The sequence below is a fragment of the Salmo salar genome, chromosome 16, assembly GCF_965601325.2.
Source record: "Salmo salar chromosome 16, fSalSal1, whole genome shotgun sequence".
In the NCBI taxonomy this organism is placed as follows: domain Eukaryota; kingdom Metazoa; phylum Chordata; class Actinopteri; order Salmoniformes; family Salmonidae; genus Salmo; species Salmo salar.
In genome coordinates, this window is record NC_138306.1 from 63,469,337 (window position 1) to 63,488,949 (window position 19,613).

At 42.9% G+C, this 19,613-nt stretch overlaps 1 protein-coding gene across 1 annotated transcript; it reads left to right on the forward strand.

The window, feature by feature from the left end:
• Window positions 1–537: 537 nt before the first annotated feature.
• On the forward strand, window positions 538–19,013 carry LOC100136408 (cysteine and tyrosine-rich protein 1). The gene is made up of 4 exons (XM_014150194.3): window positions 538–1,107; window positions 4,444–4,543; window positions 5,912–6,072; window positions 15,212–19,013. The coding sequence occupies exons 1-4, from the start codon at window positions 1,041–1,043 to the stop codon at window positions 15,343–15,345; spliced, it is 462 nt and encodes a 153-aa protein (XP_014005669.1). The 5' UTR covers window positions 538–1,040; the 3' UTR covers window positions 15,346–19,013.
• The last annotated feature ends 600 nt before the right edge of the window (window positions 19,014–19,613 follow it).

Below are 19,613 nucleotides of genomic sequence, written 5' to 3' on the forward strand. Positions count from 1 at the left end.
ACTATAACGAATGCATTACATTTTAGAATGAATCTATCTATGTATCCAAGCTCTCTTTTCGTGCATCATGGCAAAGCCAAAACCGCGATTCATGCTTATTCTGTCTTTATTAGAATTAGGATATATATTCGTAATAAAGAGATACTGGACTGTTCTCACCTAAAACAATTAGTATTTTATGCAGAATGAGTGCCCCTATATTAAGGCATAACCATGTTTGACTGTCACACAAGGTAAATAGGCCTAGGTTGATTAAAGATGGTGTTTGAGAGGGAGGTCATTCAATTCTACAAGCTTGAGCAACCCATTTAGAATACATTTTACAAGATGAAATAGTTTAGTTCTAAGTTATATCAAACAAACGTCGTGCTCCTTGAACATTTAAAATAGAGGTTCATGGATGTTTTGTAGGACATATTGAGAGGGGCGGGTGGATATGGTTTGGTTTATGACTAGGGACGTTGGTAAACAGAGTTTAAAAAAAGAACATTTCCTCTCAAAATGATCGTGAGGTGTGTGTGCACGACATAGACCAATATATATATATTTCATTTTCAAAGTAGTCGTGATAGTGGGGGCGGCGGCGTCCTTTATGTCGGAGAGATGCAAATGTTATCGAGGTACTTCCATCCCTTTTCCCACCCAGTCAACAGAGTAATTTGAGAAAATAGCTGCTGCGGGGGAGGGGAAGCGTTAGGACCCACTCCAGGGGAAAAGGGAACAGAAGAAAACAACGAGGAAAGACTGAAGGAAACACTTTTAGAGATACGAACACACGGAAGAAGAAACGAATGAGACTTTTCATTCTGATTTAAGCATTTTTATGACTGGAGCAAAGATCCATTAATTTGCGTTCATGGCGCTCTTCGATGGAACTTTTTAGAGAACTCAATTGATTGCGCATATCAGCGATGTTTCGGCGAGCGACTATATCCCATAGTCTTCTTCGTGGGCGCATATGAATGGAAAACACGTACGTTATGGTTTGGGAATAACTGTGCGCAACATTTAGAACAAGTAGGCCTATATTATCAGTCGATATGGAAAGAACGGAGGCAGCGGGGTGGAAATTCCTACGGGACTCTCTCCTACTTTGTGTTTTTGCCGGTAAGAGTTCGTTCATTTGTCCCTGGTTCTCTAGGATGGTTTATCGTCTTCAACGTGCGCAAATGTTTTATTATCAGCAGAAGTGTTCCTTTAACAATGGTTTACTTTTTTATTAGGCTAATTGTGAATGTGAACTCATCAACCCAATGCATGGAAGGTTTCACAACGTAAACGAACGGTAGCTAATGTAGCCGATCATTAACTTAGACATACTACCGTTAATGTACACAATGGTAAAATAGTCCCTCGATAAATAAAAGTACTGTAGCTTACCAAATGTATCGCCTCCTCAACAATAAAAAAAAATGCTCAATTGAGTTTTAATCTCGTAAATGTAACCCAACAATATGCATAAAACCTTACATCAAAACTCTGAAGCGATCTACATAGAAGAAGAAAAAGTGTGTGCGAGCTTGTGTGTGGGGGAGGGGGGGGGGGGGGTGTACAAGCCTTGGTCAGCACTAGTCGCAGAACTATACTGCCATTGTCCCCAGCGTAAAAAGCGACAGGACCCGGAGGTAAGGAGCTAGACCTCAAGGGACCACCCAAATAGACTCCCATCGTTGGATGACACGCACATCAAAGTAGTTACACTTCACAGGGAGAAATATGTTTGCAGCTCAAATGGCTGTGGTCAAAAGTAGCGCACTACTGTATATAGGGAAGAGGGATGTACCCAAATTATGTCCACTCTGTTCAAGACTACTATTGTAGGCCCACACACTCCTTTTCGGGGTTGGAAAACACAATCTGCCATCTGTTTGTGAGGGATCTGTTGAAAATACACCAGCTTTTGAACAAAGTGAGAATAAAGCTGGAATGAAGATGAAAATCATTGAACACACACACACACCAGTAATTTGTGGCAGTATGCTTGAAGGTTGAGAAAAAGCAGGGCTGTGTCTGGGTTAAATTATGTGGTTGTTGAGGAGGGAAAACACTGAGATATAGGACACACCACCTTTAGACAGACCCTGTGTGTTCAAATACTCTATAAATAATAATCAAATACAAAACCACAAGTAGTGTCTCCAAATGTACTTTATTTCAAGTGCTTTCTCATTTTGAGACCCCTCTCCCTGAGCCATCCCCTTCATTTCAAGTTGTCACATATCCGTGTGTCTCCACTGAAGGACTCTCACCACCAGCTCTCCAAAGCCTCAGAGTGGCTGTAACCTTCAGTGCTTCATCTTTGTCGTGCTCACATACACATAAGGTTTATACACACAGGTTTACACATTTTTAGATTACATTTGAGTAATTTAGCAGATTCTCTTATCCAGAGCAACTTACAATGAGTGCATTCACCTTAAGATACTGTAGCTAGGAGAGACAACACATCACAATCGTATCAGGTACAGTTTCCCTCAACAAAGTATTTATCTGCAAAGTCAGTTCTAGTGAGAAAAGAGAAGTGCCTTTTTTTACACTCACACACACACACACACATATATATATATATATAATATATATATACACACACACACAGAGAGAAGATTTACACACACACAATCCCCACCCAACCAAGGCTAATTAAACCACTGAAAAACAGGGTATACAAAGGGAAAAGCTTTGGCGAGAGAGAGGTATCTGCAGGTTTAGACTAGTGCAGAGAGAAAGAACACAGAGGTGAAGTTAGTGAATAGTGTAGTTGACTAAAAGTATCCCCTTTCATATAAAGAAAATATTTTCTGAAATTTCTTGTATGATCCCTATTCACATAGGCCTGTTGTCACACAACTCATCTTATTGTTATAACCCTTTTTGATGTGTCGTGTTGTGTGCTTATCGGTTTAGGGTTAGGTTCCACTCTACAGGATGAATACCTTTTAAGGCTTAATGAAGCCTTCATAAACCCTCCATAAAGACTATATATTTCCACTTACAGTTGAAGTCGGAAGTTTACATACACTTAGTCATTAAAACTCGTTTTTCAACCACTCCACAAATTTCTTGTTAATAAACTATAGTTTTGGCAAATCGGTTAGGACATCTACTTTGTGCATGACACAAGTCATTTTTCCAACAATTGTTTACAGACAGATTATTTCACTTATAATTCACGGTATCACAATTCCAGTGGGTCAGAAGTTTACACACCCTATGTTGACTGTGCCTTTAAACTGGTTGGAAAATTCCAGAAAATTATGTCATGGCTTTGGAAGCTTCTGACAGGCTAATTTACATAATTTGAGTCAATTTGAGGTGTACCTGTGGATGTATTTCAAGGCCTACCTTCAAATTCAGTGCCTCTTTGCTTGACATCATGGGAAAATCAAAAGAAATAAGCCAAGACCTCAGAAAAAAATGGTAGACCTCCACAAGTCTGGTTCATCCTTGAGAGCAATGTCCAAACGCCTGAAGGTACCACGTTCATCCGCACAAACAATAGTACGTAAGTATAAACACCATGGGACCACGCAGCCGTCATACCGCTCAGGAAGGAGACTTGTTCTGTCTCTTAGAGGTGAACGTACTTTGGTGCAAAAAGTGCAAATCAATCCCAGAACAACAGCAAAGGACATTGTGAAGATGCTGGAGGAAACAGTTACAAAAGTATCTATATCCACAGTAAAACGAGTCCTATATCGACATAACCTGAAAGGCCGCTCAGCAAGGAAGAAGCCACTGCTCCAAAACTGTTATAAAAAAGCTAGACTACGGTTTGCAACTGCACATGGGGACAAAGATCGTACTTTTTGGAGAAATGTCCTCTGTTCTGATGAAACAAAAATAGAACTGCTTGGCCATAATGACCATCATTATGTTTGGAGGAAAAAGGGGGAGGCTTGCAAGCCGAAGAACATCATCCCAACCGTGAAGCACGTGGGTGGCAGCATCATGTTGTGGGGGTGCTTTGCTGCAGGAGGGACTGGTGCACTTCACAAAATAGATGGCATCATGAGGAAGGAAAATTATGTGGATATATTGAAGCAACATCTCAAGACATCAGTCAGGAAGTTAAATTCTTGTTTTGTGAGTTTAAGTGCAAAATGGTTGTTTTGCTCTAGTGAAAACTCTTAAGTTACTCTTTAAAAAGCCTTGATTTTACTGACATTCCCATATTTAGGAAAGGTTAAATTAAGCGAAAGACAAAGTTTTAAGTGTATCTGCCGTAGCTGCTCTCCATTATGTTTTAACCTTTTGTAATATGAACATAGCATTGTGATTTTGTCCTTTTAAAGGGTTTTGGAAATCTTGATTCCAAAGAGCACACTCTACCTTTCTCTCAGCATGTTAGATGCAGAGAGTGTGTGTGAGTGTGTGCATGTGTCCGTAGTAGAGGTAGGTGTGTGTGTATGCGTCTCCATATAATGTATTGCATCTCTCCTGCAGGTCACAGTGAGGCCCAGTGTGATGGCTGTGTGGAGTACTGCTGTGAAGGCTCTCCCCCTTTCTGCTGCTCCTACTACGCCTATATGGGAGATGTCCTCTCGTAAGTACACACACACACACACACACACACACACACACACACACACACACACACACACACAATGTCACCTTCTATACATACACACATGCTCAGTCACCCTCAATCTATAAACACACACTCACCAACTACACACACACACACAAAATCACTTCTCTACCACTTCACCACCTGCCCTTTCCACATGCAGCGTATGACCCCTCTGAGAGTTTTCACCTTCGTCATTTGGCTCAAGACAGCTGGCCTCTCACTTTCTCTGTCCTCTTCCTCACCAGAGTATAACACATGCTACCTGCTACAGTCCACCAATGAAGATAATAATGATATTAAAGTGTTGTGTATGCATGCAACATTAATTCATGTCGCAGTTCAAATTCCCAAATTCACAGTTTTTGATTCATAAAGTTGATGCTAAATAAGTGGGGGTTTCACAAAAAAAAGTGCTATTGAATAGGCCCATTGAATGTGGACTCGTTTTATCTATCCATACAATGTAGCTCTTTCAAGGCCTTGGTTGTCATAAGGTAATGGGGAGGAATAATGGTTCCTTGTTTCAGGAGAGATATCTCATCTCATTCTACAGCTTCTCCACAGCCTTTTAAATGGAGTTTGACCACATACATACACAAAAGCACACGTATATGTACACACACATACACACACACATACACACACACAGGTCTGAGTCATATAATCAGATGTTTGAGCAGATCTCCATGGTTGCCCACAGACATGTTTGGTCCGGTGTATGTTATAGGCAGCTGCTCCCAGCCTTTTTTCTCAGCCCTAGATGGCCCTATCCCAAAATGCACTGCTTCTCTATAGAGCAGGGTTGTATTCATTGGAGCACACTGTAGCAAAACATTTAGCAACAAAAACTGAAATGTTTCATATTGCATGTGCCCAGGTAGACCCTCCCTGTTTCAGTCTGTTTTCTTTCATTTGGTGTCTAGTGAATATGACCCGAACTTGGGGTCAATTCACTTTTCAATTAAGTCACATCATACATTTACATTTGAGTAATTTAGAAGACACTCTTATCCAGAGCGACTTAAATTAATGCATTCATCTTAAGATAGCTAGGTGAGACAACAACATATCACAATCTTAGCAAGTACGTTTTCCCTCAACAAAGTAGTTTTCAACAAAATAGCCTTTTTGGGGGGAGGGGTGACCATGGGATTTATTTAAGATACTCTTTAAAGAGGTAGGGAGGTGAATTGAAATTCCATGCAGAATTGATTTGTGAGAAGATGAATTGGATGAGATGACTTACCAGCAGCCACAAACTAGAATGAAAAGGGGAGCATTCAGTCAAAATGGCAAACGTGTGTTTGTGTGTGCATGCATGTGTGTGTGTGCTTTTTCTAGGGGCACAGCGATCTCAGGCATCGTGTTTGGTGTGGTGTTTCTGATGGGAGCGCTGGCGGCCTTCTTCCTGTGTGTGTGCATGTGTGTGAAGAACGGGCGAGGGGCCCGGGTGGACGTGTTCAACACCTCGTACATCAACACTGTGTCCCAGGGCTACCCAGGTAAGACTGATCTAGGATCAGGTCCCCCCGTCCATATAATCTTATTCATTTTGATCGAAAAGGCTAAACTGATCCTAGGCCAGCTCTGAGTCCATATAGTTTCAAGTTTTATTAGTCACATGCACAAGTACAGTGAAATGCTTAAAGGTCCAATGCAGTCATTTTTATCTCAATATCAAATAATTTCCAGGTAACAATTAAGTACCTTACTGTGATTATTTTCCATTCAAATGGCAAAAAATAAACAAGATTAGCTTCTTAGCAAAGAGAAATTTCTAAAGCAAGAATTTTGCTAGGACTGTCTGGGAGTGGTCTAAGTGGGGAGGGGAAAACTGAAAACGATCCGTTATTGTCCGAGAGGTTTGGAACTCTCTTTCTTATTGGTCTATTAACTACACTGAACAAAAATATAAACACAACATGTAAAGTGTTGGTCCCATGCTTCTTGAGCTGAAATAAAAGATCCCAGAAATGTCACTCTAAAAGGGAATTATCATAATTTTCACAATTTCACAGTATTATTCCAAACTCATAGTGTGGAAATATACACTGCTCAAAAAAATAAAGGGAACACTTAAACAACACAATGTAACTCCAAGTCAATCACACTTCTGTGAAATCAAACTGTCCACTTAGGAAGCAACACTGATTGACAATAAATTTCACATGCTGTTGTGCAAATGGAATAGACAACAGGTGGAAATTATAGGCAATTAGCAAGACACCCCCAATAAAGGAGTGGTTCTGCAGGTGGGGACCACAGACCACTTCTCAGTTCCTATGCTTCCTGGCTGATGTTTTGGTCAGTTTTGAATGCTGGCGGTGCTTTCACTCTAGTGGTAGCATGAGACGGTGTCTACAATCCACACAAGTGGCTCAGGTAGTGCAGCTCATCCAGGATGGCACATCAATGCGAGTTGTGGCAAGAAGGTTTGCTGTGTCTGTCAGCGTAGTGTCCAGAGCATGGAGGCGCTACCAGGAGACAGGCCAGTACATCAGGAGATGTGGAGGAGGCCGTAGGAGGGCAGCAACCCAGCAGCAGGACCGCTACCTCCGCCTTTGTGCAAGGAGGAGCAGGAGAAGCACTGCCAGAGCCCTGCAAAATGACCTCCAGCAGGCCACAAATGTGCATGTGTCTGCTCAAACAGTCAGAAACAGACTCCATGAGGCTGGTATGAGGGCCCGACGTCCACAGGTGGGGGTTGTGCTTACAGCCCAACACCGTGCAGGACGTTTGGCATTTGCCAGAGAACACCAAGATTGGCAAATTCGCCACTGGCGCCCTGTGCTCTTCACAGATGAAAGCAGGTTCACACTGAGCACGTGACAGACGTGACAGAGTCTGGAGACGCCGTGGAGAATGTTCTGCTGCCTGCAACATCCTCCAGCATGACCGGTTTGGCGGTGGGTCAGTCATGGTGTGGGGTGGCATTTCTTTGGGGGGCCGCACAGCCCTCCATGTGCTCGCCAGATGTAGCCTGACTGCCATTAGGTACCGAGATGAGATCCTCAGACCCCTTGTGAGACCATATGCTGGTGCGGTTGGCCCTGGGTTCCTCCTAATGCAAGACAATGCTAGACCTCATGTGGCTGGAGTGTGTCAGCAGTTCCTGCAAGAGGAAGGCATTGATGCTATGGACTGGCCCACCCGTTCCCCAGACCTGAATCCAATTGAGCACATCTGGGACATCATGTCTCGCTCCATCCACCAACGCCACGTTGCACCACAGACTGTCCAGGAGTTGGCGGATGCTTTAGTCCAGGTCTGGGAGGAGATCCCTCAGGAGACCATCCGCCACCTCATCAGGAGCATGCCCAGGCGTTGTAGGGAGGTCATACAGGCACGTGGAGGCCACACACACTACTGTGCCTCATTTTGACTTGTTTTAAGGACATTACATCAAAGTTGGATCAGCCTGTAGTGTGGTTTTCCACTTTAATTTTGAGTGTGACTCCAAATCCAGACCTCCATGGGTTGATAAATTGGATTTCCATTGATTATTTTTGTGTGATTTTGTTGTCAGCACATTCAACTATGTAAAGAAAAAAGTATTTAATAAGATTATTTCTTTCATTCAGATCTAGGATGTGTTGTTTTAGTGTTCCCTTAATTCTTTTGAGCAGTATATATAAAACACAAAAAAATCTCATTTTTGACTGCACTGGTCCTTTAACCCCTTACACTTGTGGAAATTGGCCAATATGGATAGGGCCATATATATACATATATATTTATTTAAGAATAACTATAAAAAGCATATGCATGGTAGCAATTGAAAGAGAACACTTTGGAGATTATGGGGAAATTGTCAGACCAAAGGTGAGGACAAAACAGTTCACCTTACACGAGACTGATTCCAAACATTACACTGTTCAATCAATCAATCAATCAAATGTATTTATAGAGCCCTTCTTACATCATCTGATGTCACAAAGTGCTGTACAGAATCCCAGCCTAAAACCCCAAACAGCAAGCAATGCAGGTGTAGAATCACGGTGGCTAGGAAAAACTCCCTAGAAAGGCCGGAACCTAGGAAGAAACCTAGAGAGGAACCAGGCTATGAGGAGTGGCCTCTTCTGGCTGTGCCGGGTGGAGATTATAACAGAACATGGCCAAGATGTTCAAATGTTCATAGATGACCAGCAGGGTCAAATAATAATAATCACAGTGGTTGAAGAGGGTGCAACAGGTCAGCACCACAGGAGTAAATGTCAGTTGGCTTTTCATAGCATCTCTACCGCTCTTGCTGTCTCTAGAGAGTTCAAAACAGCAGGTCTGGGACAAGGTAGCATGTCTGGTGAACAGGTCAGGGTTCCATAGCCGCAGGCAGAACAGTTGAAACTGGAGCAGCAGCACGACCAGGTGGACTGGGGACAGCAAGGAGTCATCAGGCCAGGTAGTCCTGAGGCATGGTCCTAGGGCTCAGGTCCTCCGAGAGAAAGAAAGAAAGAATGAAAGAGATAATTAGAGAGAGCATACTTAAATTCCCACAGGACACCGGATAAGACAGGAGAAATACTCCAGATATAACAGACTGTCCCTAGCCCCCCGACACAAACTATTGCAGCATAAATACTGGAGGCTGAGACAGGAGGGGTCGGGAGACACTGTGGCCCTGTCCGACAATACCCCCGGACAGGGACGAAACAGGCAGGATATAACCCCACCCACTTTGCCAAAGCACAGCCCACACCACTGGAGGGAAGACTTCAACCACCAACTTACTATCCTGAGACAAGGCTGAGTATAGCCAACGAAGATCTCCCCCACGGCACGAACTCAAGGGGGGGTGCCAACCCAGACAGGAAGATCAGATCAGTGAATCAACCCAGTAAAGTGACGCACCCCTCCTAGGGACGGCAAGGAAGAGCACCAGTAAGCCAGGTGACTCAGCCCCTGTAATAGGGTTTGAGGCAGAGAATCCCAGTGGAGAGAGGGGAATTGACCAGGCAGAGACAGCATTGGCGGTTCGTTGCTCCAGTGCCTTTCCGTTCACCTTCACACTCCTGGGCCAGACTACACTCAATCATAGGACCTACTGAAGAGATGAGTCTTCAATAAAGACTTAAAGGTCGAGACCGAGTTTGCGTCTCTCACATGGATAGGCAGGCCATTTGCATAAAAATTTAGCTCTATAGGAGAAAGCCCTGTCTCCAGCTGTTTGCTTAGAAATTCTAGGGACAGTAAGGAGGCCTGTGTCTTGTGACCGTAGTGTATGTGTAGGTATGTACGGCAAGACTAAATCGGAAAGATAGGTAGGGGCAAGCCCATGTAATGCTTTGTAGGTTAGCAGTAAAACCTTGAAATCAGCCCTTGCCTTAACAGGAAGCCAGTGTAGAGAGGCTAGCACTGGGGTAATATGATCACATTTTTTGGTTCTAGTCAAGATTCTAGCAGCCATGTTTAGCACTAACTGAAGTTTATTTGGTGCTTTATCCGGGTAGCCGGAAAGTAGAGCATTGCAGAAGTCTAACCTAGAAGTGACAAAAGCATGGATACATTTTTCTGCATCTTTGAACAGAAAGTTTCTTATTTTTGCAATATTACGTAGATGAAAGCTGTCCTTGAAACAGTCTTGATATGTTCGTCAAAAGAGAGATCAGGGGTCCAGAGTAACGCTTGAGGTCCTTCAGTTTTATTTGAGACGACTGTACAACCATCAAGATTAATTGTCAGATTCAACAGAAGATGTCTTTGTTTCTTGGGACCTAGAACTAGCATCCCTGTTTTGTCCGAGTTTAAAAGTAGAACATTTGCCGCCATCCACTTCCTTATGTCTGAAACACAGGATTCCAGTGAGGGCAATTTAGGGGCTTCACCATGGTTCATTGAAATGTACAGCTGTGTGTCGTCCGCATAGCAGTTAACATTATGTTTCCGAATGACATCACCAAGAGGTAAAATATATAGTGAAAACAATAGTGGTCCTAAAACGGAGCCTTGAGGAACACCGAAATGTACAGTTGATTTGTCAGAGGATAAACCATCTACAGAGACAAACTGATATCTTTCCGACAGATAAGATGTAAACCAAGCCAGAACTTGTCCGTGTAGACCTATTTTGGTTTCCAATCTCTCCAAAAGAATGTGGTGATCGATGGTATCAAAAGCAGCACTAAGGTCTAGGAGCACGAGGACAGATGCAGAGCCTCAGTCTGACGCCATTTAAAAGTTCATTTGCCATCTTCACAAGTACAGTCTCAGTGCTATGATGGGGTCTAAAACCAGACTGAAGCGTTTCGTATACATTGTTTGTCTTCAGGAAGGCAGTGAGTTGCTGCGCAACAGCTTTTTCTAAAATGTTTGAGAGAAATGGGACATTCGATATAGGCCGATAGTTTTTTATATTTTCTGCGTCAAGGTTTGGCCACTTTTAGTGAGTTTGGTACACATCCGGTGGATAGAGAGCTGTTTATAATGTTCAACATAGGAGGGCCAAGCACAGGTAGCAGCTCTTTCAGTAGTTTAGTTGGAATAGGGTCCAGTATGCAGCTTGAAGGTTTAGAGGTCGTGATTATTTTCATCAATGTGTCAAGAGATATACTATTAAAAAACTTGAGTGTCTCCCTTGATCCTAGGTCCTGGCAGTGTTGTGCAGACTTAGGACAACTGAGCTTTGGAGGAATACGCAGATTTAAAGAGGAGTCCGTAATTTGCTTTCTAATGATCATGATCTTTTTGTCAAAGAAGTGAAAGCCATCCTCTCTTGGGGAATACTGCTTTTTAGTTAGCTTTGCGACAGTATCAAAAATACATTTTGGATTGTTCTTATTTTCCTCAATTAAGTTGGAAAAATAGGATGATTGAGCAGCAGTGATGGCTCTTCGATACTGCACGGTACTGTCTTTCCAAGCTAGTCGGAAGACTTCCAGTTTGGTGTAGCTCCATTTCCGTTCCAATTTTCTGGAAGCTTGCTTCAGAGATCGGGTATTTTCTGTATACCAGGGAGCTAGTTTCTTATGACAAATGTTTTTTTGTTTTTAGGAGTGCGACTGCATCTAGGGTATTACACAAGGTTAAATTGAGTTCCTCAGTTAGGTGATTAACTGATTTTTGTACTCTGACGTCCTTGGGTAGGTGGAGGGAGTCTGGAAGGGCATCTAGGAATCTTTGGGTTGTCCGAGAATTTATAGCACTGCTTTTGATGATCCTTGGTTGGGGTCTGAGCAGATTATTTGTTGCGATGGCAAACGTAATAAAATGTTGGTCCAATAGTCCAGGATTATGAGGAGTCATTAGCGCATTCAAGTGCATGTTTAACTGACACTAAAAAGGTACATTGTTACATCAAATGCCTGTTTGCCTAAGACTGATGCCATGCAAGCGCCTGTATGCACGTACTCATGCATACACACACTCTCATTCAAACGAACACACATGCACAGACACAGGGACACACACATACACAAATGTAAATAGTGCCACACATGCACACAAACGCATACAGTTGGCCTTGCTGTAATGATTTTTGTTGTCTTTGATGTCTTTTGTTTTTGCGTTGTTGTTTTCCTTTGTTTTTTTTTTTTCTCTCTTTTGTTATTTTTGTTGGTTGTTGGCGCATTGGGTCGGTGGTGGTTTTGGTTGAGTTGGATGGTGGCTTAGGGGGGGTAGAGATGGGGGGTGGGGGAGGTTTTTTCAGGGGGACTTATGGGGGGTTTCTTGGATGGTTGACTTGGATGGTTGAGGGGAAGCTCTCGAGGGGATCTGTGGGGGGATCTTGGATGGTTGGAGGCCTGGCATTTGGGAGCTTGGGCCGGTGGCCGAGAGGTTGCTGGTTCGGGTCCCCGACTTGACTGGGTGGGGATCTATTCTTGTGCCATTGGGAGGGGCACTTTACCCTGATTGCTCCTGTGGGTCGCTCTGGATGGGAGTGTCTGCTCGATGACTGAAAGTAATGTAAATGTTGAGCGGCTTCACTGCAGGTAGATTGTATGTTAAAAAAGGTGCATGTTCTGTGGATATTTTTTATATAATATGACAAACATAGGCTTAATCTGTTCAGGACAACCCAGGGTATAATGCATGTCATCCTTGTAACTGTGGATCAAACATAGTGATCACAAATGTTGATAATGTAAATTACATGAGTTTCCAAATATGGAAAAATGAAGTGCACATTTGGACTCACGGGTGTGTGGTTTGCTTGTATGACATCAAAGCCGTATTTATTATAATCCCCAATGTCTCATCTTTCAGAACACATCCACTCCTCTCTATTTACAGCGTTTCCCTCACATAGACAACAACAAATGTGCAAAAGTAGCACAATTAGAGGGAGGGATGGGAGGATCCTGTCGCGCGCAGTGCTCAAGTTTATAACTGCTGTCAGTCAAAACCCATACAGCGCTGTGAAGCGGAGAACCTGAGCTCTGGCGTCATGTATAGCATGTTACTGTACAGCCACTGCGTTCCAATTTAGGCGCATATCAATGCCATTTTCAACCCGTATACAGGATGACAGGGGCTATGAGTGGAAAGGGTTACTACCTTGCAAGCCCAGTGCAGTATTCAGTATCAAAATACTATAACAAAAAAACATGGGAAGTAAGAAAGGAATAAAAAAACATAAGACTGTAAGCTATATACAGGGTCAGTGCCAGTACCAAATGAACAATGTGCAGGGATAATGGAGTAGTTCATGTAGATATGTACATGTAGGCAAGGATTACGAGAAAGTGACTGGTAGCAGGATAAATAATAATAGTAACCAATATAGCAACAGCATGAGTGGTGGTGGGTGTGTGCATGATTGTGAGTGTCTATGTGGTTGTTAGTGTGTGTGCAAGCGTGTCAGTGCAGGCGTGTGTGTGCGTGTGAGTAGAGACCTGTGAGTGTGCATACAGTACCAGTCAAAAGTTTGGACACACATACTCATTCAAAGACCAAGTCCATATTATGGCAAGAACAGCTCAGATAAGCAAAGAGAAACAACAGTCCATCCCTTTTTTAAGACATGAAGGTCAATCAAATAGGAACATTTCAAGAACTTTGAAAGTTTCTTCAAGTGCAGTCGCAAAAACCATCAAGCGCTATGATTAAACTGGCTCTCATTAGGCCCGCCACAGGAAAGGAAAATCCAGAGTTACCTCTGCTGCAGAGGATAAGTTCATTAGAGTTACCAGCTTGAGAAATTGCAGCCCAAATAAATGCTTCATAGAGTTGAAGTAACAGACACATCTCAACATCAACTGTTCAGAGGAGACTGCGTGAATCAGGCCTTCATGGTCGATTTGCTGCAAAGAAACCACTACTAAAGGATACCAATAAGAAGAAGAGACTTGCTTGGGCCAAGAAACATGCGCAATGGACATCAGACCAGTGGAAATCTATTCTTTGGATTTTTGGTGATGGAGTGCTGCATCAGATGACCTGGCCTCCACAATCACCTGACCTCACCCAATTGAGATGGTTTGGGATGAGTTGGACTGCAGAGTGAATGAAAAGCAGCCAACAAGTGCTCAGAATATGTGGGAACTCCTTCAAGACTGTTGGAAAAGCATTCCAGGTAAGGCTTGTTGAGAGAATGCCAAGAGTGTGCAAAGCTGTCATCAAGGCAAAGGGTGGCTACTTTGAAGAATCTAAAATATATTTTGATTTGTTTAACACTTTTTTGGTTACTACAATTTGTAAGTCGCTCTGGATAAGAGCGTCTGCTAAATGACTTAAATGTAAATGATTCCATGTTATTTTGTAGATTTGATGTCTTCACTATTATTCTACAATGTAGAAAATAGTAAAAATAAAGAAAAACCCTTGAATGAGTAGGTGTGTCCAAACTTTTGACTTTTGACCTTCAGCGCATATAGTCCTTGGTGGGGGTGGGCAGCTATTGTCTATCTGTGTAGAAGTCTCATTACTTGGTGGTATAAACTGTCTCGGAGCCTGTTGGTACGAGACCTGATACTCTGGTACCGCCTGCCGGATGGAAGAAGAGAGAACGGGTGGCTGGAGACTTGGTAATTTTTCAGGCCTTCCTCAGACACTACTTGGTGTGTATGTCCTAATCTTATTCATTATGGTCTAAAAGGGCAAACTGATCCTAGCTCAGCACTCCTACTATGACTCTTTATGAATACATGCCTTAACCACTGCGCCTCCACTAACCGGCTGAACCCGAAAACCAATTTACCCGTTTCCCTGCAGTGCATCACTAGAGGACATTGCTCCTCCACCAATGACCAACTCATACTGGTCTAGAATGTTTCTACCAGTGGAGGCTGCTGGGGGGAGAGCGGCTCATAATAAAGGCTGGAATGGAGACAATGGAATCGTATCGAAACGTTGTTTCCATTGGTTGATACCATTCCATTGACTCCAGTGGAGTCTGGTGTTTTTTTTACGTGTTTGATACTGTTCCAGAAACTCCATTCCAGCCATTACAATGAGCCTGTCCTCCTATAGCTCCTCCCACCAGCCTCCTCTGACGCCATACAGTCTTTACTATGAGCCATCCTCTCCTCAGCAGTCTCCACTGGTTTCTAAAGCCCATCAAAACAGATACAATGACATGGCAGGGTCTGTTGTACTTGTATCTTGTATGTGTGTATTGGCATAATCTTTATTTATCCAGCAACTACTGATAACAAACATACAGTTTTCTCTCTCTGTGTCTGTCTGCCTCTCTCTCTCTTTCTCCAGGACCCCCACCTCCCTACACCTATGACTATGAGATGTACCCTTCGGCCATGCGCCCCCCTCCCTACACCCCCACCCCACCCAGGATAGACAGCTACTCACCTCCCCCTCCATATCCGGGCTGTAATCGCAAATGACTTGAAGACAAAATGGAGAATCCTGACCAGGCTACTTGCCCTTCTGAAGGAGCACTTCTTGGATTAAGTTTATGCAGTGTTCTAGCAGAGAAAGATGAGACTGTAAGCATTGCCTTTCGAACCTCTGGATCACTTAAAATGACTGCATGTGGACTGGACCACTTTGACCTTTTCTTGTGGGTGTGATTGGGTCAATTGAACTGACTGGTGTTTTGGGTGGGTGGGGGGTGAAAACCTCTGAATCACTTAAAATGACTGTGTGGACTGGTCTACTTTTGACTATTTGATGTGGGGGTGGTGGACAATCCAACTGATCAGCTTTTCGTGGGTGAAAACCACTTTAGGTGTATTTGACTCATATATTTTATGGCAATGAATATGAGTGAGGGGACAAAGTACATAACTTTATTTGAAGATGTGGATCTCTCTTGTACCATTTCTCTGGTAGAGATGCCTGTTAGCTGACTTTCCTTCAGGTCGGTGCTCTTGCCTATCTTATTTCTACAAGGCAAAGGAGAGAACTGTAGCCTCGTCCTAGATATGTTTGTGCTGTATTGCCAATTGTTTCATGTGGAAATTACCTGAGGACATGGCGAGACAGCACAAACAAATCTGGGACCAGGCTAGGAAAACTGGGTAAAACTATGAATTGTACCATAGAAATAGGATGGTAAACATACGTGTCTGGGGTGAAGTTTCCCCTAGGTACAGATCTAGTATCAGCTTCCCCCTCCCCCCAATCCTAACCTTAACTATTAGTGGAGATAGTACAAAACTGACCCAAGATCTAAAATCTAAATCAAACTTTTTGTCACATGCGCCAAATACAACCTTACCATGAAATGCTTACTTACAAGCCCTTAACCAACAATGCAGTTCAAGGAACAAAATGTATTTACCAAATAAATTAAAGTAAAAAATTATAAAAAGTAACACAATAAAATAACAATAACGAGGCTATATATGGGGGGTACCAGTACTGACCACCTCCTATAGGCTGTCTCATAATTGTTGGTAATCAGGCCTACCACTGTTGTGTCATCAGCAAACTTAATGATGGTGTCATGTTTTGCTGTATCTGTTGGGGTGTTAGGCACATTGGAGTGGGTCTAGGGTGTCCGGGAGGATGCTGTTGATGTGAGCCATGACCAGCCTTCAAAGCACTTCATGGCTACCAACATGAGCGCTACAGGCGGTAATAATTTAGGCAGGTTACCTTCGCTTCCCTGGGCACAGGGACTATGGCGGTCTGTTTGAAACATGTAAGTATTACAGACTCGGTCAGGGAGAGGTTGAAAACGTCAGTGAAGACACTTGCCAGTTGGTCCGAGCATGCTTTGAGTACATGTCCTGGTAATCCGTCTGGCTCCGCTGCTTTGTGAATCTTGACCTGTTTAAATGTCTTGCTCACATCGGCTACTGAGAGCATTATCACAGTCTTCCGGAACAGCTGGTGCTCTCATGCATGCTTCAGTGTTGCTTGGCTCGAAGCGAGCATAACAGGCATTTAGCTCGTCTGGTAGGCTTGTGTTACTGGGCAGCTCACGGCTAGGTTTCCCTTTGTAGTCCATAATAGTTTTCAAGCCCTGCCACATCCGACAAGCGTCAGAGCTGGTGTAGTAGGATTCAATCTTAATCCTGTATTGACACTTTGCCTGTTTGATGAATCATCTGAGGGCATAGCGCGATTTCTTATAAGTTTCCGGATTAGTGTCCCACTCCTTGAAAGCGGCTGCTCTAGCGTTTAGCTCAATGCAGATGTTGCTGGTTGGGATATGGTTGGTTGGGATATGTACATTACCGTTCAAAAGTTTGGGGTCACTTAGAAATGTTCTTGTTTATTAAAGCAAATGACATTTTGTTGTCCATTAAAATAACATCAAATTGATCAGAAATACAGTATAGACAATGTTAATGTTGTAAATGACTATTGTAGCTGGAAACGGCAGATTTTTTAGGAATATCTACATAGGCGTACAGATGCCATTATCAGCAACCATCACTCCTGTGTTCCAATGGGACGTTGTGTTAGCTAATCCAAGTTTATAATTTTAAAAGGCTAATTGATCATTAGAAAACCCTTGTGCAATTATGTTAGAACAGCTGAAAACTATTGTTCTGATTAAAGAAGCAATAAAACTGGCCTTCTTTAGACTAGTTGAGTATCTGGAGCATCAGCATTTGTGGGTTCAATTACAGGCTCAAAATGGCCGTAAACAAATAACTTTCTTCTGAAACTCGTCAGTCTATTCATGTTCTGAGAAATGAAGGCTATTCCATGCGAGAAATTGCCAAGAAACTGAAGATCTCGTACAACGCTGTTTACTACACCCTTCACAGAACAGCGCAAACTGGCTCTAACCAGAATATAAAGAGCAGTGGGAGGCCCCGGTGCACAACTGAGCAAGAGGACAAGTACATTAGTGTCTAGTTTGAGAAACAGATGCCTCAAAAGTCTCAACGTCAACAGTGAAGAGACGACTTCAGGATGCTGGCCTTCTGAGTTGCAAAGAAAAATACATATCTCAGACTGGCCAATAAAAAGAAAAGATTAATATGGGCAAAAGAACACTGACACTGGACAGAGGAAGATGGGAAAAAGTGTTATGGACAGACTAATTGAAGTTTGAGTCACAAAGAATAACATTTGTGAGACGCATAAACAACTGAAAAGATGCTGGAGGAGTACTTGACGCCATCTGTCAAGCATGGTGGAGGAAATGTGATGGTCTGGGGGTGCTTTGGTGGTGGTAAAGTGGGAGATTTGTGCAGGGTAAAAGGGATCTTGAAGAATGAAGCCTATCACTCCATTTTGCAACGCCATGCCATACCCTGCGGACGGCGCTTAATTGGAGCCAATCTCCTCCTACAACAGGGAGGTGCTTCAGGAAGCATGGGGTGAAATCTCTTCAGATTACCTCAACAAATTGACAACTACAATGCCAAAGGTCTGCAAGGCTGTAATTGCTGCAAATGGATACACACCCTCGCCCCTCGTCTTACCAGACGTAGCTTCTCTGTCCTGCCAATGCAGTTTTTAATGTCCCGTTGGTAGGAAAGTCTTGATCGTATATATTCCGGTTTGTTTTCCAATGATTGCACGTTGGCCAATAGAACGGATGGTAGTGGAGGTTTACTCACTCGTCTACGAATTCTCAGAAGGCAGCCCAACCTCCGCCCCTTTTTTCTCTGTCTTTTCTTCATCCAAATGACAGGGATTTGGGGCCATTCCCGAGAAAGCAGTATATATTTCATGTCAGACTCATTAAAGAAAAAATCTTTGTCCAGTTCGAGGTGAGTAATCGCTGTTCTGATGTCCAGAAGTTATTTTCAGTCATAAGAGATGGTAGCAGCAACATTATCCACAAAATAAGTTACAAACAATGCGAAAAAACTAATATTTGGTTGGGAGCCCGTAAAACGGCAGCCATCCCCTCCGGCGCCATTGTCCAGATCAGCGTCTAGGGGCAACTTCACCCTACACTGATCAAGGCTGCCTGTAGGTGCACAGTGAAGACGGGTCTTGACCTGCTCTCGGAGGACTGGGGAATGATGAGTTAATGACAAAATGTGATGGAGATGTTTCTCAACAATCTTTCAGTGTTGTTTATATGTTGTCGCTATGAACATGTGCAGGATGAAAGTTAAATTAAAGTTTCCAAATCGTATTGTCTACTCTGCCTCAATAAATACCCAAGAAAACGTATAAAGTCAGTACACCAGTCGATAACGAAGTACTCCAAGCCCTCTTGTTGTTAGTAAAGTGTAATTGTGCCTACTCGAATTTGCACCATGAGCTGTCCATTGATTGTGCCCGGTCTGCTGCTTCAAGGTTCAGCACCACAATGTAAATTACTCAAATCTGGCTTATTGTGAGGTCAATAACTGTAATAAATACATAATGTGGCAGAAACATTTTTTTTTTAAATAAATTCAATTATGGTAGTAGCAAACTATCAAAGTGGACCTCCGGTTCTCATTCTCATCTTCGCGCTCTCCTCAAACTAAATAGAACATAGTTAAAAATAAATAATTATAGGCCTAATCAAAAATAATTTTCGGAACAAACCTTTGACTCTTGAACTGCCAACGTAGTGGTTAAGCAGTGTGTAATACAGCCACGGTTTATTTACACCATCCTGGCATCTATCTTAGAAATATAACTTTGCTCTGTGCTTCTCCGAGCATGCACTTCCTAGTCTATAGCCTATAGGTTATGGATCATTGGATTGAGACCACACTAAATAGCCTATGGGCGCAATTGATAT

Bases quoted from the DNA above. Each gene is read 5' to 3' on its own strand.
- LOC100136408 (XM_014150194.3), top strand. From the start codon at position 1,041: ATGGAAAGAACGGAGGCAGCGGGGTGGAAATTCCTACGGGACTCTCTC. The intron at 1,108-4,443 runs GTAAGAGTTCGT...TCTCTCCTGCAG, and splicing joins CCTACTTTGTGTTTTTGCCG to GTCACAGTGAGGCCCAGTGT. The intron at 4,544-5,911 runs GTAAGTACACAC...TGCTTTTTCTAG, and splicing joins TATATGGGAGATGTCCTCTC to GGGCACAGCGATCTCAGGCA.